Here is a 23200-nt window from a genome sequence, read left to right as displayed (position 1 = left end):
GTTGTCTAAGGTGGGAAACTGTTTTCTTAGCAGCCTAAGAAATACCTGGTCCTGCTCTACAATAGCATTTTGGATCTAAACAGGTGTGTTTCTGCAAGCATTCTGTATTGCAGCACTTGATGCTGTCAGAATGAATGCCCTGTGTCTACGACACTATCATATTTATATTCAAATTGCTGTATGAAAAATATGTTAGGTGTGAATCAAACCAGCATCCTAAAAGACTTCTATATTCGTGGTTGAAACATTTGGCACAGGAAGATTTTTCCCAGCATATTTGTGGTACCACTGTAGATGGGACATATGGTGAAGCAGAGCAGCCAGGACGGGTGATTGCTGCCAATTTTCATGAAAGGCAACAGTAAAGACAGTTTCAGCATATCTTCATCCAGACGTGTTCCCATTGGCCTTCTCAAAGTGCTGCTTTCCTCCTAGATTAGATGCTTGACAGCCTCTTCCCAACTTGTCACTGTTATAGCAGTTCCTACTGCATTTTCTGGTTAAAAGAGTACAGTGACACTCCTGCTGCTCTCAGGCAGTGATGTATAACATAGGGTGGCTGTTGTCAGGTTCCTCCTCATCCCACAGATTTAGCCAGGGAAAGCTGAAGGTACATGTATATGGTACTGCAGCGAAGCCAGTGGTAGCTACGTAGGGATGTCTTGGAGGCTGGTTAGTGACACCTTTCCCTCTTGTCTTGCTCTGTTCCTGCTCTCCGTTTACCTTGCCTTACCCTTGCAGTCTGCAGCCGTGATGCATCATGTTTCACAACAGCTACTGTGCTTGTCACTGGAGAAGAGGGAACTACAGATAGGAGCCGAAGGGTGTCAAGACAAGACACAAAGACCCTTTTCCTTCTAGGGTGCCAAATGATTCTTGCCGACATCTCTGGCAAAAGTTAGCAAATATGTCTTAACTATGCTTCTTGGTGCCATGCCATGGAGTGAGGGAGGTCTTAGAAGTCCTAGGACTTTCATGTGCTGTCCCACCCTCATGCTGCCCTGTACTGCTGCCCTTGGGAATATTAACAGCAGGCAGTGATGCTGGTGTCTCCATTGCTCCTTGGGTCCTTGGCAGGTGGCAAAAGGCAGCTCAAGCTAGATGCTCAGAAGGAAATTGGGAGTTGGAAGATCTGGAGCAGCTACAAGGGGAGCTGTGCAGAGAGGGATGAGGAAGGCAGGAGTGCATATGGTGGAGTTGTTGGGGAAGGGGGAGAGGGCTAGCAGTGCTTGGAAGGAGAGGGGAGAGGACTGAAGAGGGAGAGGCTTCATGTTTCCATAGAGCAGCTGGGAAAGAGCCAAAGAGCCCAGATCTGGAGTCAAGGAAGGACGCTCCTCACCTCTGGGTTTCAGACTTACAGGGTGTGTGCAGCAAAGTGAAATTTAGGACTGCTTATAATAGGGTAATAAATTGCTGTCCTTCAAAAAATCAGTGGAAAACTTGTTTGTCCAAATGTTTTTGGGACACTAAATCCACCTTTTGCTCCTAAAACTACAGGGGAGAGCGTGGACTAGACAGAAAGAGTACTGTCCTTGAAGAAACATGTTTTCCCAGTAAGAGTGCAGGGAGGTGATGATATGCTGCTTTATTGTCCCAGCAGGGCTGCACCTGCAGTGCTTTGTACTTTTGTTTGGGTCTCCACAGTCCTGGAAGGACTACACGGCTACAAAGACAGCCAAACAGAAATTCTTTTGACAAAAAAAGGGACAATTTTTCATAGTTTACTGAAAATTGGTTGGTGTAGGTAAGGATTTGTTTAGCTGCATTCTAAAAATATCTTTTATGTTCCTGTGCAAATAAGGGAAGGAAATTGTTCAGCCCTTCAAATGGTAGGTCAAGGTGCACAGAAACAACGTGAAGAAAAAAACAGGTTGAAGGTGCATGCTGGGAACAGCATTTGGGTCAAGTATACAGTTGCTACAGATACCTAAGAATAGGATAGATAAATAAATTACCCTGCAGTGTTACTCACACTTCTCTGTTAAACACCTCTGACCTAAAGCAACTGAATATGCCTCAGATTGATTGGGGTTTTTTAATAATCTGGAATATCTGTCAGTGTACACACATGTACCTATGGGTGAGATGAAGCACGACAGTTGCAGCACACAACTCCCTCCAAAGGGAGAATTAAGTGCAATTTTCCTGTGTGAAAGCGCAGACTTCTAGGCTGAGAATGGTCAGATCCCAAGAGGAGTAATTGTTACAGCAGCAGGTTTAACATCCTTCTACTTGTTTGTAAAATAATAAAGTGCCTTTTGGTAAATGGTACAAATGGTGAAGGGGCAGAGGGCAGTTCCTGGGGGTCTGGGCTTCCAAGAGTGGTCAGACTTTCCACATGAGCAGTGTTGCTCAGGAGAACCTGACCCTCCTGTGATCAAAAACCCAGTGGTGTCTTTTAGCAGAAACAGTGATTTGTGTCTTCCTGAGTAAATCTGCTTTAAGCAGTCGAGTTGCAAGAAGGAGGCCTGTAGCTAATTCTAAAGGGCAGACTTTGAGGTCTGAAGAGGCCCAGTTCAAAAAGGTGCTTATGGTTCTGAATGTGAAGGAAATGTGAAACCTTGTCAGAGATGCAGAAATCCTGTGAAAATGGTATCCCAGCAAGGGTGAAACTGCTGGCAAGCATCTGGAGACTAACAGGCTGTGGGTACTTGGAAGAGGGTCTGTGAGGAATGGGAGACGGGCAGGTTGTAGAAAAGCACATCTTAGAGGTGTAAAAGTACTGGGTTAAAATGGAAATTACGACAATAAAGCTGACTGGGGCCCTAAAATATACACTAAAATATAAGGCAAAAACTTTTTAAGGTATGTAATCGGAAAGGGAACAGGAGTCTTTACAAACATGGTGCATTCAGGTAGGAGTGTAAATGCAATATGGTCAGAACGTGGCTGCCAACTGGGCTAGCTGGTATTTCTGATAGACTCCTTGGTGGTAAGGTGGGGCTGGGGGATTCCCTGTCTTGTGATGAACAAAGGGAGCATGGGCAGCCAACATCACTGTTAAGAGGCTATTTTCCCTCCACCCATAAATCTCCTCCCTTCTGCTGTCACAAACATTTCTGTTGCTACTTGGTGAACTGAACTGGGGAACTGGAAAATAACTTGGCCAAACAGAAAGGCTGTCTTTGGCCACTGTGGTCCCCTCCTAGGTCACTGCAAGATGCAATGCAGAGGTGGGAGCAAGCCTGGGAGAGGGAGGGCTTACTTCCCTCCAAGGCAATGCAGGTGTTTGCCAGCCTTGAGTGTTTGTCGTCCCATAGCTGTGTGGTTTGTGATTGGCTGGGGCACAACCTAAGAAGCTGGAGGGTTATCAGCCTGATGCGGATTGTGCCTGGGGCGTAAGAGCAAGAGTAGAGGAGGACCTGGAAGTATGTGCGAGATGAGTTTATTGAAGCTGGATAAATAGTTTCAGGCAAGCCTAGCATTTTATTTTGGGTACGAACTTCTTTTTCTAGAAACAGGAAATACGGCTGTGCTAATCTGCAAGGCTGTGTTAGGTATGACCCATAGAAGAGAGCATTCGCTACAGTGGGTAAAATGGGTGTCAGTAGAACACTTTTGTGATAGATGGTGAAAAAATTGAGAGAAGGCAGCAATGAGGTGTGTTGAAAAGTATTAGACTGAGTGGAGCTTAGTGGAGAGTGGAGCTATTACTGGAGTTTTTATGGATTGGTCCTTGGACTGGTTTTATTCCCTGCTTTTATTAGGGACATTAAACATCTTGCCATAAAAAAAGTAGTAGTAGTGTTACTGAAATTTTTGCAAAATTGGGAAGGCAGACAGAAGGCAGTGTCACAGAAAAGACTTGCTGATCTGAAGTACCCAAAATGTTCACGCATGGGGCTCAGGAAGAGCTCAATTGGTGCCGCTGCCTATGACTCTGGTAGGATCCAGTCTAAATGCAAAGTACAGTTGGTCACTTGTGTTAAAGAAGATGAATTGAAACTGAAACAGGTGCAGAAAGGGCTTAATGGAATGATCAGAAGGGTGAAAAGACAATCAAATGATGAAGTCTAAAAGTCTTGGCTTATTTAGCATGCAGAATGAAAAGAGAGGGTATGCTCTTGGTCTCTGTCAATGCGTTGAAGTTTAATACCAAGGAAAGAAAAAGTCTTTGAAATAGAGGACAAGAATGAATTGGTTTGAATGGGTCAGAAGAAAGCTTAGGTTGGATTATGAGGAACTGTCAGGTCATGAGGAAGTGCGATTTTGAGCTGGCCTGAGGAATTTTTGCAGGGAGGTGGGAGATGAAGCATAAATGCTTTTTCCCTGCACTGTACGGTAGGAGACAACTTCATAATTGTGGAAGCCTATTGTGTGGAAGGTGTAGGTCCAACAAAAGCCCTGAAACTTCAGTTACTTGGGAAAATTTGTCTAGAGCCCCATCTGCTTCACCTCTGCAGATAGTCTCTCTCTAAATTTGGATAGCAGCTTTGCTGAAAGCTGAGTACTGTAAATGGTTCCTCTCAGGCTGAGGATGAAAGCATAAACTGCAACCCACTCAGCAAGGTATGAAGGACTTTGCAGAAAATAAAGGTCTTCTGAGATGTGGGTACTGGTGAAGGAAGAATTGATGGGTGAATCCACACATTTAACGCAGGTAATATGGGAAAAAGCTCTGTGAGAAAATGCAGCTATTGTGGTCTTTTTAAATCTCAGTCTGTTTTTAAAACCAGAATTTCACAGATTAGAACACCTGTCACCAAACAGAGACACCTGCTGATAGTTTTTTGTGGGATAGAGGCCACACTTTTCCTCAGATCTTTGATTTTCCTCAGAAGACTTCATTCCAGATACTTACTAAGTCTGAGGATCATTTTAGGAGAGAAAACTCTCAGTGATCTCTTGATCTTGGTGTGCAATTCTGTGCTGAACTTGGATTCTCACTGCGTTCCTGGGACAGGAAAGTGTAAGAATATCTCCTACCTAAATTATATATATATGTGTGTGTGCATGTGTATGTGTGTATAAAGCTAAGCTTTGGTAAAGCGAGTTCCTCCTCAAACCGTAATTTCATGTAATAATTGCTTTCCCCTAGTTAAAGGATTTTGTGTTCTTACAAAACCAGGGGATTGGAGGTGCTCCTTGAGGAGGCATCAAGGTGATCTGACACTTTGCAGAAACCCCATTCCAGAAAGGGCAGTCCTGGTTCCCTGCCTCTGCTGTGTGCGTCTGCTTGCTGCAACAGCAGTACTCGTCTGACCTGTCAGAAGGCTAATTTAGAGAAGCAAAGCCACAGAAGAAAGCTTGGAGTTGCTTTTTTGCAGGGTTGCTTCTCTGCTGGTTTAGCTTCCTGAACTGGCTTGTTGCCTTTGTGGGCAAGCACCAATGCTCAGTGTGGGGAATCAGCTGCAGTGTGGGGTGGGAGAGGCGTTGAGCACTGCACTGTTCGCAGCGGGTAGTTGTTAAATGGCATAACTGCATCACAAACCCAAATCCTACCCAGCAAGCAAGTGCAGGGCGTGTTCAGTTTGAATGTCTTCAGATTAATTTCTTTGCAGTTGTGTAGCTCCCCAGTCGTTGCAGCCCTGAATGTTTCTGGAGCTAGCCGTGATAATGATATGGAGGTGTGAAAAGGTTCAGTGTCTTCAGTTGATCTGAGAATACTATGTTGAAGTGACATGCTAAAAGGGCATCATCAGCAGTGACATACTGAGATATGCTTGGGGATTATTCGCTGCATCAGATAAAGATCTGATGTGCTCTGTTTCTGACTCAGGAGCCAGTGGGACGTGAACATGGCACTCTTCCCCACTTTACCATTCATCATTTTCAAAGGCAGAGTAGAAAAAAGTCTGCCCTGCAGGGACTTCATTAGGGATTTTGTCTAGGTTGAGATTTGCTTTGCAGTTTGAATGTGCTCAGGCTGATTTGGTGATGTGCAGTAATGCAGTTCATTTGTGTTGCATTCAAAAAGCTCAAGAAATAAAGCTTGTTACAGTGCAAATCCATCCATTCCCCCCCCCCCCCCCCCCCCCCCCCCCCCCCCCAAGTCCTTTGATTTCTTTTTCTTTCTTTTTATAAGACAGACCTCTGCTGTTACTTTTGATTTGAAGATCAGATTTTATATTCATATTCCATGACTGCTGCTAAAGAAGAACTTGGCTTCTGGTGTGAATGCTGCATGCTTTTGGGGTCTGGCCCAGGATGTGCATTCTTTAATCTGCTAAACTTTACTCTTCAAATGTTACACAATTATGGAGGCTACAGTGACTCAGGAGAAATTTTGACTTGTTTCTATTATTGTTGAAATGCCATTGACTTCAATGGAATCAGGATTGGACCTGGTCCTGTAAAATCACCAATTAATTTTATGATTGTGTCAGCAGACCCTGATCCAGATAAGAGCTTTGCTCAATTCATAATTTTAAAAACCTAAATCCAGACAAGGTTCCTGCCTGTGAGAGTCTGCAGTGTAATGACAGTCTTTTAACATGTAAGTGTTTATTTCTTTTGTATAGCAAGAGGGGTTTTGGCCTGCTGATACCTTTGTTAGGACAGCATCTAGTGTATAATCTGGACTCAGAACAGGAAACTTACTGGGCAAGATTTAATGAAAATCCTTTGAGTCATTTTGGAATACATAAATATAAAGTTTTAAAAAAATCATAATTTTATTTTTTTCCTTGTACTTCAAAAATTAGAGCTCTTTGAAAGGTTTGTGTGCGACTGATGCATGGTAGACCAAATGCCTGGTCCTTGAGCTCTTCAGTCACCAGTTCTGTTGAAGTTGTTATTATTTTTTTTTTTTTTTCAGACGGATTGACAACTTCTGTCACCAAAGCTGAAATTAACTGAATTAACTGCATGGCTAAACTTTGACCCACTGAAAGACAGGTCCCCTGATGTGTGTGTGTGAGGAGTAGGGGGCTCACAGAGGAGCTTTGTCCAGCACTTTCCAAATGCTGGGTTAGATGTGTCACTGAAAACAAGTCAATACACAGCAATACCAAAGTTAGGTGTTTTTTCCAAGAAATTTTAGAGAAATCATTTTTGTCTTACTCATAAACTTAAACACTAAAGATTTGTGTATCTAGATGCATGACTTTATTGGTGGGATTGCCTCTTGGTAAAGGAATAGGGGAAATCCAGAGTCATCTCTGGAGAGACCACTTATGAGAAATGTTTGCCAATGGAGGAGCACTGCTCTCTAAAAGAGCAAATGTGACATGTTTTCTTCAGCAGTAGCTCTTTGAAATGTTGGCTTTCCTTTGTGTCCAAAAAGGTGGGAGGTTAAAAGGCCTAATTTTTAAACAACTTAAACTGAGTATAGAATTGAGTCTGGCCAGGTAAAGATCTTAGAGTACCAACCCTTTGCTGTACTGTCCACCAAAACACTGTAGATTTTCAAATCTCTGACAAACTTATTGGTTTCCAAGACTTCAGTGCATGCTTGGCATTTCAGTGAGGAGGAATGGGTCTTCCCAAAATGTGATAGCCCATGATGTTTTGTTTGTTTGACAGCCCCCATCCAGAGTGACAATGTGGTCACTAATGTCCCTGTCCTCTGAGCTAGTATCTAGCAGGTAACTTTACATAAAATGAATAATAAAATATAGAGTCAGGCTTTTATTCATCAGTCCTTGACCAAATCATCTTTCTGAAAGAATAAAACATGAAGTACTTTCATAGTGTACATTTTTATCACCACATATGTATTATAGTTTAGTCCCCATGGCAAAGTGTTTTATGAAGGACCCTGAGCATTATGCTCTTTTTGTGATGGTACTTCATAGCTAAGGGATAAGGTGCTCCTCTGATGATGGATAAATACAGTTTGGGGTGTACTCACTGACTGCAGAGACTCATACAGATAAAGTACTTTTTATCACCCACTTTGTAGTGTCTTTCAGCGTGTGAGTTTAGCTGCAGACTTGTGCAAAAGGCAGCACTTTCTGCTGAAGGAGTGCTATCTTTCCTTTGACCCAGCATTCTGTGCTAAGAGAACCACAAAACAAAGTAAAAAATACTGACAAAACACTGACTCTATACTCCACATTAGTTCTATTTAAGGAGAGCATATTTTATTTAAAAATCTCTATTCACTTAGAAGCTTAACTAGTATTTCAGGCTAAAGAGAGTGTGTGTGTAGCTGGAGGATAACAGAGCTGGTTTGACACGCATGTTGTCTTTCGATAGAAGAGAATTTGTGGAGTGGGGAGTTGAGGTAGGTCAAATTACAGCTTTCAGTAAATCTGAGCATGCCTGAAATGGTTCTTTTAATGTCTTAAAATATTTGTTGCCTTTTTATCATTGCAAGCCTGATCCAAGTTCCATTTAAGCTGATAGGAACTTTTCTCCTGTCTTCTTTAAAAATTGGCTCTAGCCCTCGTATCAGATTGCATACCACCTTGCTTTCTGATTCTTGGAAGGGTTCAGCCAAGCGTTATGAATTAGATGCTTAGATAACATTGATGACTGCAGTTCATGATTGTGCTAGGAAACAAAAAATAAAATAGAGGTTAGAAGTGTGACTAGTAAATGGCACAGTGTGGGCCCAGACCTGCTGGCGCAGGAGGGAGGGGAGCACACCTGCTTGTTTATCATTTAAGAGTTGAATTTGTCCCAGTTCTGCTTCATTGTGGTACAGAGAGGGAAGGAAGCTCTTCAGCTTCCAAAAAAATGGTGTTGTGACAGCTTACGTGACCTGAAGCCTGTCCCTGGAGTTTTGTCATGACTCCCAACAGCAGCCCAAGCAGACCTTAGGTGTTAGGTGAAAACACGTTTTCATCTAATGCACTTCGCTGGGCAGATCTGAGTCAAGCCTTTGCAGACCTAAGCATGGCTGCTGGTAGGCAGTCTGTGCTGGCAGATGAGAGCTCAGGCACAGTGGGTTGCTCTACCTATAATGGTTTCATGTCCAGGAAGGGCATGCTTAAAGATTGACAAATGCTGCAAACTCGAAATCTCAAAGGAGTGGATATCAGTAAGACTAAGAGCTGTAGATTTGGCAGTGGCAAAAATGGATAGAGATCTGATTGGCATCTCATCCTCCTGCACCTCATGTCAGAAGAGCTTTGTAAAAAACCCTGTGATAGCGTAGTGCTGGATTCCAGTCTGGTCCCCCCAGAGGAGGTCCATGATGGAGTGGATAGCAATGGAGTCAATAAAGGAGCAATGGGACAAAGGGGAGAATTAAATCCCTGATGCACTGATGGTTTCTTGGGATTTTATTCTTGATGTTGGAGTCCTCTTGCTTTGTTCAGGAAGCTCTGCTTTTCTGTTGCCTTCATCAGGATGTGTAAGCCATGTATCTGTGTAGCTACTGTGGCTTTTTATGATAACAGTCCTAAGGGAACCAGGTTTTGCTGGGTCTTAGGGACTTTGCAAGCTTTTTGTGTGGAAGATGTTAATCTCATAACTCCTCCATGGCAGCAGAACAGTCACACTTTTTGGTTTTTTTTTCCTAATTGGGGATCTATGTATAATAAAAACTTTATACAAAGTAACTATAAATTTAGAAGGAGAAACTAATATGAATACTCCAACTCTGTGAAAGTACGAAGTGACCTCAGGTAGAGAGAATGCAATTACCCAACTGTTGTTTTGCCAGGACATCTTGCCTAATTTCCCTCATTTTATGAAAGGAGCCACAGAATATGAAATGCGTGTGAATGGGTATGTGGCTATTGTCTTGGTCTTCCGGATGTGCAGGGTTTCCCACTGTCTTTCCAAAGTGTTTGTGGAGAAGCACTGACACAAACACAAAAAAAAGCAATCAGCTAGTCCTTTTGACAGACTTTTTTTTCTCATGTTCTGTCAAATTATTGACCAAAGTTTTCTAAAAGAGCACTGCTTGGAGAAACTGTTCAAAGAAAACTCTGTGACATCCACCAAGTCGGGCAATGTCCTCAGTTTGTCTCGCACTGCTCTCTAGCTTGGAAAGGAAGGTGATGCTGCTCAGACACCAGCATTTGGCTTCTCACTGTGGCTGGAAGTTGTCCACCCACCCAGAGACTAACAGGCTTAGCATGGGAGATGTGACAACACCACAGCAAATGCTAAACTACACCTTTATTATGATAACTCTGGATGAGTGTTAATTATTAGCTGAACACCGTATGTTCTAGAGGCTGTTTACATTACAGCATGGGAAGGGCAAACTTCATGTAAAATGTGTGCGTTTCTTGGCAGAACACAAAGAAGACCAGAAAACCGCTTTGGAAGAGAATAGTTTTTTTTTTGTTGTTGTTTCTCTTCACTGCATATGCAGTTTTTATTAACATCATGCAGATATAATGAGGGATTTTCATTAACTTATTTAGAAGACTACATATTTAGACATGATTTTATTAAGACAGGGTGGATTAACACAGTGAGAATGTGCAGCAGGTATGTAGGAAGTGCTGACTAGATCGAATACACTTCTTGTTAATAGTTGTTTGGACTTCAGGATTAGGCGTTTCCTTGTGTCTCTATTGAATCGATGGCATAGAACAGAATCATTTGCTCGACATGAAAAGTGTTTGTTGTGATTTTAGGAATGATGGTCTGAAGAGGTTTCCTTTTCTCAGGTTACAAAATAAGTTACAGCCTTGTAAGGTTATTTAAAAGAAAGAAAGAAAAAAGGAATATTGATATAGGACCCTGTACTGCGCTTTCAGTCACTAAACAGCATAAAGGTCTTACCATTCTTTAGTGTCACGAAACTGTTCTCTGAGGAGTGCACGTGTGTATTTCCACTCACTTTCAGTTAGTTTCGTCACAGGGATATTTATTTTTAAACAAGCTGGCAAAATTTTCATTGTGATGGCTGTAACTATGTACTTTATTAATTTACAATCTCACTTTTAATCAATCCACCTGGAAATAGGATAACATAACTATTTTTCTCCCTGGTTAGATGGTGGACAATTTAGGGAGGGAAAGAGATTCTGGGCTTGCTAACACTGACCAGGCAGCAGCAGACTTGTGAATTAAATCTGCCTTAGGTTTTCATACCTGTGACATGTGCATCTTTGCACAATTTAATTATTTGAAAATTCCAAGGTAAACAACAGGTTAAAAAACCCAGATAGACAAAGTGTGGAAATATAAAAATGAGAATCTATTACTTTGTAGTGCAGTACTGTATGAGCATTCCTCACAGAAAACATGTGGTGTGTGGTGCAACATCTTATTTATATAATTTTGAGGTCACCTCCTTATTTGGCCTTAGAATTAAATGATTTGATCAAGGCAGGCAGCCTCCCCTTTCACAGGAATGTAGGTTACTTTCCATAGATGTTCCAGTTGGATATGTTTGGTATTTGTGTCAGCCTTCGACAAAGATTGTCTAGTGATGTTAAGAGTGGTGCAAGTAAATATTGGCACTGGAAAAATTATAGAGAAGTCAGTTGCTGGAATAGAAGTATCCAAAAATCGCTGTATTCTAGGGCTAAATCTTGCTTTTCGACTGTGCATACAGGGACTTCCTGAAAGTCATAGCCAGGAGGGAAACTGCAAGTCATTTGTGATCAGGAAACACTATCTTCCCATACAGAGAGAGCTGGCTTTCAGCAACACTTTCCCATTCTAAACTGGTGAGGCAAGAAGGTGCTTGTTGGCAGGGTGGACCAGTCTCACACCTGTATTATGCTCATTTCTGGCTTGAATAAAGGCGTGTGTGCTCAAAACACAAGAGTAAGCTAGTGTTAAGTACTGCTGTGGTAGCACCTGCATGGTTTATTGGTGGACTTGGCAGTGTTAGATTAACAGTTGGACTCAATGATCTTAAAGATCCTTCTAACCTAAATAATTCTACGATTCTACATACATGACTATCCTAGTGGATACTGGCTTCTGTCTGTCATGGTGTTAGATGAGCCATTATTATAAGTATCTCCACACCAAGGGAACAAGGGTATGATGGGATTTTGGTCCCCACATTCTTTATAGGGCCTGATCCAAGTCGCCAACACCAATTTACTCCAGTCAGTGGTCTGACTACAACCAGAATTTCTAGGCATCCTAGAAAGAAACAGTTTGATGGACTTATAAAGAAATTATTTTGCTTCTCTGAAAGTGTGATTATGTGTCCCTCTGCATCTGAACCTGAGTCCTGATTGCTCTGTCAAGTTCATGTTGAAGTATTTGCCTACTGTTTGTACACAAATGTTTGAGAATTTTGATGAAAGGCAAAAGAGATGTAGCTGTGTTGTGAGAGAATAAAAAGTAAAAGCAGGATAAGCTTGTAAAAAAGATTGAGTTTGTAAGCTTGTAATCTATTGAACTCATCCAGAGCACAGTACGATACCAACCCTCTTATTCAAGGTCTGCTAGTTGAGGGTACCGCAGCACTATTCATGATCCATCAAACCTGTCAGAGAGAGAAGCTATTTTAAAATGTCTCATCCAGGGCATAGGGAAGTACTGTTCTTGCAAAGATAGAAATTTATGAATGCTAAAAAAAATGCAGATGAAGTGAATAATTAATGAATTCAAGACAGGACTGAAATATCTTTCAAAAATGTTGCTATTTTTAGCAAGGAGTGCTTCTGCAGTGCTTGTCATGTGATCCTGTTGCCTTCTGAGAGCAGGAGAAACAATTTGAATTAGTTTCTCTTTCCCCATGGACCTATTGGCCAAACATATAATACGACTTAGCATCTGCCTTGCAGCAAACAAAGTGATTTTAAACCTCATGCAAAATAGAGCAGTAATGAAAGCTGTACTTAAAGAAAGTCTTTATAGCAGCTGAGTAGTTTTTATAGTAATTTTTACATTGAGGCCGCACAGGGGGACTACCGCAATGTGTGTAACTTGCAGCTGCTGCTGAGATCCAGTAATACGCATTGTTGATGCAGTTTCTCACTGTTGAAGGACATAGAGGCAATTATCAATAGGAGGTTACAGGATCTGGTCCATAGATAATGTTTTAATGTAAACAGATTTGTGCTTCTTTTTCCTATAACCAGTATGGAGTGCTGCTGTGTTTGAGCTACTTTGCACATTAAAAATGTTATAGTCAGAAACACCTCTAAAAGCAATGGTTATATACAGCTGGCCTGTGCACATGCTTGTGTTTCCACACGTGCTGCTCAGCTGGACCCACAGGGAGTGAAATCTCCTGGTCAAACTGCAGGAGAGGGTGCGAGGGATGGGACCACCACTGTTGTCCATCACAGGCTCCTCCTGTGACTGTGCAAGCTGCAGCCACCCTCATCCACACAGGGACATGGCTGCTGCCACAGTGAATACTCAAGTGTTTAGTGTCTGAAACCTGGTCCTGTTGTGGATTTCTCTTTCCTGAAGGGTTATGATGTTCCCAAAGCCCCAAAAACGGGAAGTTAGGAGCTGTGTGCTCGCTGCCTTTCTTGCCTGCTGGAGTTGCCGCAGGCTGAATTTAGAAACTCTCCAAATCGCACACCTTGAGGCACTGAGGAGGACCTTTTGCAGCCCAGTACCCAGCTCACAGGGGTGCAGAGAGGTGCTGGCTTGCTCTCCCCACTCATGCAGGGGTTGTTCTCCCCAGGATGATTCTTGGGTGGAATAGTTCCTGGGTGACTCCTGTACCAGGATAGTTCAGGATGGGTGACTCCTGTACCACTCCTGAAACAGGATGGTTCCTGGATGACTCCTGTAAGGTGCATAGGGCTCATTTGACCTGGCTAGGTTGCTGGTACCCAAACCTGCTAAGCTGCAGAGGTCTACACCAGGAGCGGCATACTAGCCATGCAGAGCAGCAATGAAAACATCAGGGCTGAAGCATGTTGCTCAGGGAAAGGGTTTTGAGATGAGTCCCTATTAGCAGAGGTACCCCCAAAGGCTCCTACAGCCCCAGGGCAAGCTGCAGACTTCTTCAGTGATAGTGGGTTTTGAGAAACTCGTGGGTTAAGCCATGGACGGTAGCTTCTTGGGTACACTGGAGCCTGAGCTGTGGCTCCTTGGTTGTGTTCAGGCACACATTTACAACTCTAGGTGCTGTAAATACTTTGCTGCATCTGGGCCTTGGTCTCCATTTTCCCTTCTCTGTGTATCTATCTAAAAGGACTGTTTTAGGATTTAATGTCTGTAAAGCACAGAGCTTTGTAATAATTAGAAATTGGTCCTCAGCTGGAAGCTGAATTTGATCAATGTGACTGCTATTCAGCTGAGAACTCTTGTTATGAAAAAATATAATAAATTGCCATTTTTGTGCCAAGTGAAAAAACTATTTCCAAGCTAATTTTTCCAAGCTTTCCATTGTCTCTCACATGCTAGAACTCACTACCTTTTTTTCCAGTCTTTTTGCTCAGTCACTTATGTGAGTCCTTCCTAAATTGAATCCAGTTATCAGGTGGCTTCCTCTTAAGCAAACACCATCTATTTAGACCAAAGGATGTAGCAGGGTACACACAGACCGAGTAAGTGGATGAACTGAAAGCTGTGGGAATCTGTGGCAGGGTGATGTGGCAAATGGTTGATGTCTTCAGGAGATCCCATCAGTAGGACAGGGCACAAGGACAGCCCTAGTAAAGCAAGCCTGGAGGAATTTCCTCACCTAACTTCATTACAGCACATGGGATTTGTACTCCTGTTTGAGGCTGTCTTGGGTTGTGGTTCTGTGATAGAAATAATAGAGCAAATGAAGGGTAGCAAATTGTATCTTTTTACACTAATGAAATGCATTGAGTTCTCATGCAATGAAAGGACACAGAGATTTGAAGGCCCTAAATTGTGTTACAGTGCTGCAAACCAGTTCTAATTTTCTTTATTTATGTCTGTTTGTTTAAATGTATGCACTCATAACTGAAGCAATTAGTTACAGAAGTCCAGCAATATCGAGGTGCTTGGGAATGATCAGAAATTAAAATATCTGGTTTTGGTTTTGCTGTTGCTGTTTTGATTTGGGCAATGATACTTGAAGAATCATTTTTGCTTCACATAGTTATCCACCCTTGTGACTGCTTAATGAAATGCCAAGCAATACTGCTTTACTTAGCTGAAACTGGGAGTATTGAAATGGTTCATTTTGTAAATTGGGCAAGGAGGTACTGTGAAAACAGTAGTTCTTTCAAAAATAACTTTTTTTTTTGGTGGCTCTCTATCTCCTTTATTACTTATTCTTTTCTTTCCACAGGAAAAATTAACCCAGGAGTGTGTATTCAGAGAGCAGTTTGAAGAAAACTGGTATAACACATATTCATCAAATCTATATAAACACGTGGACACTGGAAGACGATACTACGTTGCGTTAAATAAAGATGGGACTCCAAGAGAAGGGACTAGGACTAAACGGCATCAAAAATTTACACATTTTTTACCTAGACCAGTGGACCCTGAGAAAGTACCGGAACTATATAAGGATATTTTAAGCCAAAGTTGACAAAGACAATTCCTTCACTTGAGCCCTTAAAAAGTAACCACTATAAAGGTTTCATGCGGTGGGTTCTTATTGATTAGCTGTGTCATCACATCAGCTCCACTGTTGCCAAACTTTGTCGCATGCATAATGTATGATGGAGGCTTGGATGGAACATGCTGATTTTGTTCTGCACTTAAAGGTTTGTCCTCCTGGAGGAGAGCCTATGCCCACTCGCTTGATTTAGTACGAGAGGGAGCGCGAGAGAGTGAGTGCGAGAGAAAGGGAGAGGATGAATGGGAGTGAGAGCGCGAGAGAGAGGAGACAAGGGGAGGAGGAGGAAGAAGGCCTGATGCATGCTGGGGAATAGACACGCTTTTAAATTTTTGATCAGTTGTACTTTGTCATATATCAGCATAGCTGCCATTCTTTGATTCATCAGGATTTTTGGCTGGTGGCCTGCTCAAGTGTACGCTGCATTTACAAAGGCATGGAGGGTGCAGTCTTACTTAAACAAGAGACTTTTCAGTTAATTGCTCTCTGGGTCTCACCCCACTGAGTTTAAAGCAAAGACCTCTTAGTAAAAAGATAAAAATAAAAAGTTAAATTTATTTATAGAAATTCCAAAGGCAACATTTTATTTATTTTATATATTTATTTATTATATAGAGTTTATTTTTAATGAAATATGTACAGGCCAGATAGGCATTTTGGAAGCTTTAGGCTCTGTAAGCATTAATATGGCAAAGGCCACTATGAACCTGTGGTAAATTCATGCAAGTAAATATAGAGGTGCATGGATAAAAAAGAAAAACAATAATAAAAAGGTAATAATAATAATAAATTCTAGTGACCCTCATGTACTAAAGGCGACAATCTCTTTTGTGCCCGTATTATTGTACAATTATGCACACCACTCATGACACTGAGTCCTTACACTTCTGACTGCTTGTTTCATAGCTTACCCCCAGAGGATTAAAGAGAAAACTGGGTCTTCAATTTTTTTTAACGCGTCTGTAATATTTCCTCTCTGATGAAGTGACTTCCTACATCGTTGTAAATTTCACAGCTGTGGAAAATACAGGAGTTGGAATATATTCTACTTGTTAAAACCTATTGCAGAGTATACCAAAGCTAAATAACAAATAGATAAATATGCTTTTTTTTTTTTCCTAAAGCAGAATGTCAGAAACAGCATAAGTAATATCAACAGTTGTACTAATTTTAAGATTCCACAAATAGCACATAACGGTTTCAGAGGGCAAGAACCAGGTTAACAGGATCACTCTTGTAAACATGTTTATTTGTGCACTTGGCTATCTACTATGAAATTATACAAGTTCCATAGGGGTCATTGTAATATTTTTTATGGAAAATTGCTTTCAGTGTGAACTGTCATAATACTTGGTATTAGCTCCCTTCCTAAAGTAAAACTTGCAAAATGAAACTAATAAATCTCTATCAATAATAACAATGAGGGGGACAGTATTAGACTTGTTATTTTTTTTATCCTAAAGTATGTTTAAGTATTCATGAACCATAAGTGAGCTGACAGTATGTAATATTCAAGGGATTGTAGCAGTTTATGTTAAGCACACAAACGTGTTGGTTAGCAGTTACCAGTTTGAAATTAATCCCTAGGAAGAGGCATTTTTTCCCTAGTACCCTGAAGAACAAAATAAAGTAGAGAAAATAAAACATGCAAGGTCCATATGAGAAATGCATTTTCTAGTTCTTCTATCCCTTAGGATTTTCATCCGGTGCCATTTAAGTCGAGGCATAACCTCTGCTGCTGGATGTGTAGGAGCATGGCTAGTCCCAGCACTCCTGAATGCCTGCAGAGGCGTGGAGGCTGAGTGCAAGTGTACTTTGGAGGAGCTACACGTAAGTTTGTAGCTTATTAATAATTAAGTAATTTTTGGTCTCAGGCACTCTTGTTCATGTGATAGATATTATTTGAAACTGAATTCTGTTCTGGAATAACTTCTGGTTTGGTGTCCTGAATGAACATGACCTTTCTGTACTTGAGCAGGTAGGAGGGCCATGTATCAAACCAGTGATATCAGTAATCTTAAATATAATGTGGCATTTGAATTTTATTACAGTTGTTTATGAATTACAAAGATACACAAATTACATTGGTTGATTTTTAGGATATAGTTAGACATACTTGTCTAGGGACTGTTATTGTCTGGGAATTTACAGCCTTCAATTGCAACCCATGAGTTTGTTTTCAACCCCTTGTTGCTGCTGAGACCTGCAGGTGCTTTGGCTGCTGCAGGTCAACTGGCTGCTGAATCATTTGTCTGGGTGGTGCAAAGCCATGTTGGACTGCAGGAGAAGAAAGCAAGCTTCTGTGGAAGACTAGGGCTCATTGCTCAGTGTTAAACAATCCTATCACAAGGAAGGGAGGTTACAACTCTGATATTTCAGTAAATCTGACATTCACCAAGAAATTAATTGCAAAGGTTAACAATGCTATGAGTTGAGGCCACAATACTAGGCCGTGTTTTGAGTCTTAATCTTAAATTGACTTGGTTTTTTAGTCATAGGCAAATCATTACTACTAGTTAACATGTTTTTTAATTATTATTCTTTTTCGTATTTTTCTAAAGAAAGGATTAAACCCAAGAAAAATGTTATGAGTTTATGACAGTCCATATAAATAAACTGTAACCGATTTACTCGAATTAATCCATAATGGTGTGTAAATACTGACTTTATGTAAATATAGAAACATGTAATTTAACATAGGCATCATTGCGAGACTGGATGATCCGGGAGCTGACAGTTTGCCAGTCCTTGCAGGTTCACTGGGTCATATTCGGCCTGTTTCAGGTAGAGAACAACAGGTTCTGCTCAGTCACTTGTGTAAAATGAGTTATTTCTGTTTGTTTTCTGGTGGGGGATGCACAAAACCATCATCACCTGCGTGCTGCTTAGCTCCTTTGCCAAAGCATGAAAGGGTACAGACGTCCTCCCGCTCCTTATATGATTCTGTTAAAACAGGGCTGGAGAGAGCTGACATGGCAAAGCGTGGAGGCTTGCAGTGCTGCTCCTCCTGTGCTGTGGGCAAACAGAAGTCTTCATTTTCTAGTGCTGTCCATCTGGCACCTTTCTTGAGCACAGAAATTCACTTAAAGAGAAATCTGACGGAAAAACAAAAGAACAATTGGTGTTATTTACTTGATATTCTGTAATGGTGTGTAAATACATACAGAATTCTGTAATTTGTACAAATACATTGCTATAGAATTTTGAAAATTGGTATTACTTGATTGATGTCCCTTCAGAACATTTTCTTATAGCCATGCACATGTATAATAGGATTGCAAAAAGATGTCTTTTCTTATTTCTAGAAAGGTTGTGAGAGAGTTCCAGGAAAAGCGAAACAATATTTTCTGTGCCTTTTGTTAAGCTGGAAAACAGTAGGGGGTATTCTTCTGACAAGAACTGCATTAGCATTTCACCTGAAGCACATCTGTCTGGGCAAACAGCATTGGCAAAAGGTGATGCAGATCCAGAGCAATGATATTGTTTGGGCTGGTTTTGAGCTGCATCTGATAAGGTGTCAGGCAGCTCTCCCAAACTTAAGTGGGGTGGATGAAACCTACCAGAGCTGATCAGTGCAGAGAGTGGAGAATGAAAAATCAGAGGAAAATGGTCTTAAATTGTTACCAATTAGTGCAGAACTTTAATTGCCTGCCAACTGGAAGCTAAAAGCCTGACACCTTTCATAAAGGACTGGGTAACATCTTGCAGGCTGGAGACGGGACTTTCTGGTATCAAAGGTCAAGCATTGCTATTATTCCTCTGGAAAAAGATGTGTTTAATAAGCATACAAATAGGAGAGAGTTGAAAACACTGCTTCTAAGGCAGTCTCTATGTTTTCTTGAAGACACAATATGGTGGGAGGTAAGAGAAGGTGCATCTGCAGCATGGCTTTCAGAGTCACTTGCTTCATCTTAGCTCATGCTCTCCTCTGCATATTCTTGTGTCAAGTAAAGAAGCAGAAATAAGGTTCAGCTCTGTTACCCATGATTATAGGAGTAGAAATAGATGGGCTGTGAACCATGCTGAATGCCTTTTTGTGTCAACTTCTGTCCCAGCTAGTTAATTCTCACAAGGTCCCTGTGAGGTACATTAGCTAACATGGAGACAGGGATATGGCCAGGCTCCTTAAAACTGCAGTTTTCTTTACAGAAATACAAGATTTTTGAATGTTTTAGTGAAATCTTGGAAACTTAACCCCTGCTGATGTAGTTGTGTATGTATAGGCAGCCATATTTGTAGGTAGGGAATTCAGGGGAAGAAATAACCAAAAACATCCTCCTCAATATCTTTTTCCACATGACATACTGTTTACTGATCTGAGAAGCCAGAAGACTTCTGTTTTCCAGACTTTTATATCTGTTCTTAAACTGTTTGAAGTCTTCATGGCTTTTTCACAGGTCAGTTCTGCCCTGCCTTGGTGTTACCTTTCACCTTACCATAACACTACAAGGTGGTTTTGACATTTGGCCTCTGAACGTGTACCAGTAGGATAATTTCATTTCTTCATGTCAAGAAGCTGGAACAGCCTGCCCTGGAGTTTGTTGCTGAGCAGTTTGTCATTGAGAAGTGATCAGAGCATGGCTAATTAGTAGCTCAAATGTAGGACTCATTGAATTTATCCATCAAGTATAAGAAAAACAATTAGTGATTATAAACAAAGAAATGCTATTGTGCAGGGTGTCTTGCTGGCTTGGTTGCATGAAGTTTAAAAGCAGAAAATGTATCTTGATGTTCAGAAAATTTAAAACAAGAATAATAATCAAGTTCCACCAGCAAAGGAGTTTATAATTCCGGTCTTGTTTCCTTTTTCCCTGGATGGTTATATATGTTTTGTAGCTTGTGTGCATTTTCTTCTACCTGATGATACTAGAAAACTTTTATTTTTTATTCATTATTTCTGTGGTCCAGCTGTCTTTGTATAATTCTTCAGAGTTATTGGGATCTAAGCCCTGAAGTAGGAAAGTCACCATGTGAGCCTGGGTTAGGACAGAGGATCACATGTGTTAGAAAGATGCTGCTGTTGTGCTCAGAGTGGCTGGTATAATCCATAGGATGACCTCATCTGATGGTAGCTATCACATGGAGCGTTGCAGTATTATTTGTGCCTTAATACATTATATGTTGTTGTTATCATAGGAGACATCTTTTCAAATGAGCCTCAAGTCATGCCAGCTTTATTAAACCTGTATCTGTCTGTTGAACACACGCTCACAAATATCCTGTCATAGAGAGCTGTGTATAAAGTAAATTTTAGCTCCATGTTGCTTAGTGATGCAGAGGGGCTTCACCTCATAGCAAATAAATAAATTAAATAAAAGAACCTTTTTGTTTAGGTTAAGGGAAATTATTTTGATGTGCAGCACTCACAAGTAGCTGTGACATAGTCAAAAGAATTCTGGAGTTAAACTGAACTGTCAACATGTTTCCCACATTTCTGTTTTCTTGAGAAATCACAGACCATCAAATTATGGTGATATGCAAAATATGCCCTGTAGATTTTTTTTTCCATGTCCAGAGGGCCTGTATTTATGTATATATTATTGGAGGCAGTAAGTCTAGGTAAAAAGAGCATTGCTGTAATGTTGTAACTCATTCATTTTATTGACAACCTCCCCCCACAAAGTATAGCTTTAGTTAAAATTATTTTTATTTCTACCCTTGTTGAGAGAGTAGATGTAAACATTGAAACTATGTCTTGAAATATTCCCTCACAGATGTGCTCCTGAACGCATACTTCTTTCTTTTGTATTTCTATGTAACATAATTTTTACTGCTTTTTAGAGACCTTTATGCTTGTTATGAATGTCCTACACACATTGACTTAGTTACAGCCAAATTATGTACCTCAGTCTTCTTCGGTTAAGCCAATTTTCTCTTTCTGGACCTCTTATATTTGGCAGGCAAGGCAGCAACTTCTCAGCTAGGACACTTATTTTTTCTTCTCTTCCCGCTTCAATTAGACTTTTTTTATTCATGGACTGTAGTTAGTTTCACAATCCTTCACAAAGAACATGCATGGTAAGGCTGTGCATGTGTGTTCTAGCTTATCTTCATTCCAGGGAAGCAAAATACTTACTGGTAACAATCTCCGCTCATTTTGATCTTTGAGACCTTATTTGGTTTGACTGCAGATGGGATCAGTGCTTGTATCTTCCTCTTCAGGATGGTCTGGGTCCTTATCTCCCCTGTATTCCTAGTAGGATCATTAGAAGGTTATTCCATATAATATATCAGTTTATTCAGATGTGGCATATCCATTTCCATTTTTCCTTCCACAGAGTGTTCTGTGTAAGCCCTTGTTTATTATCCATTAAGATCAGTTAATATATAAAGTCTGTTCTAGTCATCACCTTATTAACTTGAAATCTCTTCATCAGCCACTTTGTATTACTCCATGTTTGCAAGTCATTTAATCATAATGATTTGACATGTGTGTTAAAGGTGCAAATTTTGGTTGCCGATCACTTTTCTTGTAAGATCTGAACTGTTTTCGGAAGAATGAAAGTCATGTACATGTCCCCTCTTCCAGTAAGGATATTTTCCTCAGTGGCATCAGTCCACCTTTTTATCCTTCAGAGGAAAGCAGTTCTTTTGGGCTCCTCAGTGTGCATGGAAATCACTCCCAAATGGCCCCCTCTCCTGTATTATCTCTTTTATTTTTAATAAAAAAAAACCCTCCTCCAATCAATTTTTGTCTGCTTCTTCCTATCACCTTAATCTTCCTAATATAATTTTGTGATATTTGGGTGTTGAGTCAGACACTGTCAGTGAAACCTGTTTTTTGTAATTACTGTGATTTGGTCCAATGTACTCTCATTTCTAAAACAGTCTTTATCCAGTAAACAAACAAAAGATAATGGAAGAAGGAGTGAAGGAAAAGAAAACTAACTGTTGTTACCCCTTATCTCAAAGAGGTTTGAAGGAGAGCTAATGTGAACTTGCTCTTTCTAAGATCTCTCTTAAGAGATTTCTGTACTCCTGGCTGTCTTTCTGGGGTTCTGTAATGTCCCATTATTTTCCAAGTGATATTATCTGCCATCCTAGCAAAAGCTTTTTATCCATTGCCTGCAAAGTCATGTACAATGAACCCCTTGAATGCTCTGCTAAGAGGGTGTTCTTACACACTGCCATGGTTACTGACAAATTCTGTTTCTTGAGATCAGGCTGTTCTTTTTGAAGCCCAGCGTCTCTCTGTGCTTCAGGCTTTGTAACAGAGTGCCTGCCAGGCTGCTGCTTGATCTAGAAAGGAAGATTTTGTCTCTTGGTTTATTGTACTGCACAAGAAGTTTCCTCAGGAAAAGAGACCACCTTCGTTGTTCCAGAACCACATGAAGGAATTCATACTTGGCTTCAGTAGAATTTGAACCTCTTATCTTTCCCACGTCGGCCCATATTCCATGCACTTAATTAATATTTCAGTTTTTATGGTCTTCTTATCTATCTAAAAACTGCATTACTGGTGTATGCCAGCAGGCTGTTCTTAGCAGACACCATGGTGTTTTCCTCCTGCGCTGTGTTGTACATACACACACAGGTACACTGCATCTTCTCTCAAGGATAGCCAGAAGCATCTCATGGCCTTCCTTCTGTTTAGGACAGACAGAACTGCTTGGTTTGATTAAGGTAGGATACTCCATCCTAGGAGTATCCCCACTCTCCTGCAGCAGTGTTATGGAAAACAGGCAAAGTTTTTGTCTCAGTTGTCAGTAACTCTCTTCATTATATATACTTGGTGGCTTTGACATACTTGAAAGATACCTAGATGAACAGCGGGCTTGAGGTACATGCCAATTAGTTTATTTGCAGTTTTTCATTACTTAAATAACCAGTTAAAAATCAGCTGAGATACTCTAAAGCCAAAATTTTGAATTCAAAGCTGTGTTA

The 23200-nt window shown here is 40.8% G+C and overlaps 1 protein-coding gene across 1 annotated transcript in view; it reads left to right on the top strand.

The window, feature by feature from the left end:
• Nucleotides 1-17963, top strand: part of FGF9 (fibroblast growth factor 9) — a 29122-nt gene extending 11159 nt beyond the window's left edge. Inside the window, exon 3 of the mRNA XM_062615211.1 lies at nt 15041-17963. Coding sequence (XP_062471195.1) covers nt 15041-15286 — 246 coding nt within the window. The 3' untranslated portion in view covers nt 15287-17963. The remainder of the gene's footprint in view (nt 1-15040) is intronic.
• Nucleotides 17964-23200: the final 5237 nt, after the last annotated feature.

The sequence above is a fragment of the Pezoporus occidentalis genome, unplaced genomic scaffold (assembly GCF_034315485.1).
Source record: "Pezoporus occidentalis ecotype Australia unplaced genomic scaffold, CSIRO_AGI_Poc_V1 ctg18, whole genome shotgun sequence".
Lineage (NCBI taxonomy): Eukaryota > Metazoa > Chordata > Aves > Psittaciformes > Psittacidae > Pezoporus > Pezoporus occidentalis.
This window is presented reverse-complemented; position numbering and strand designations above follow the sequence as displayed.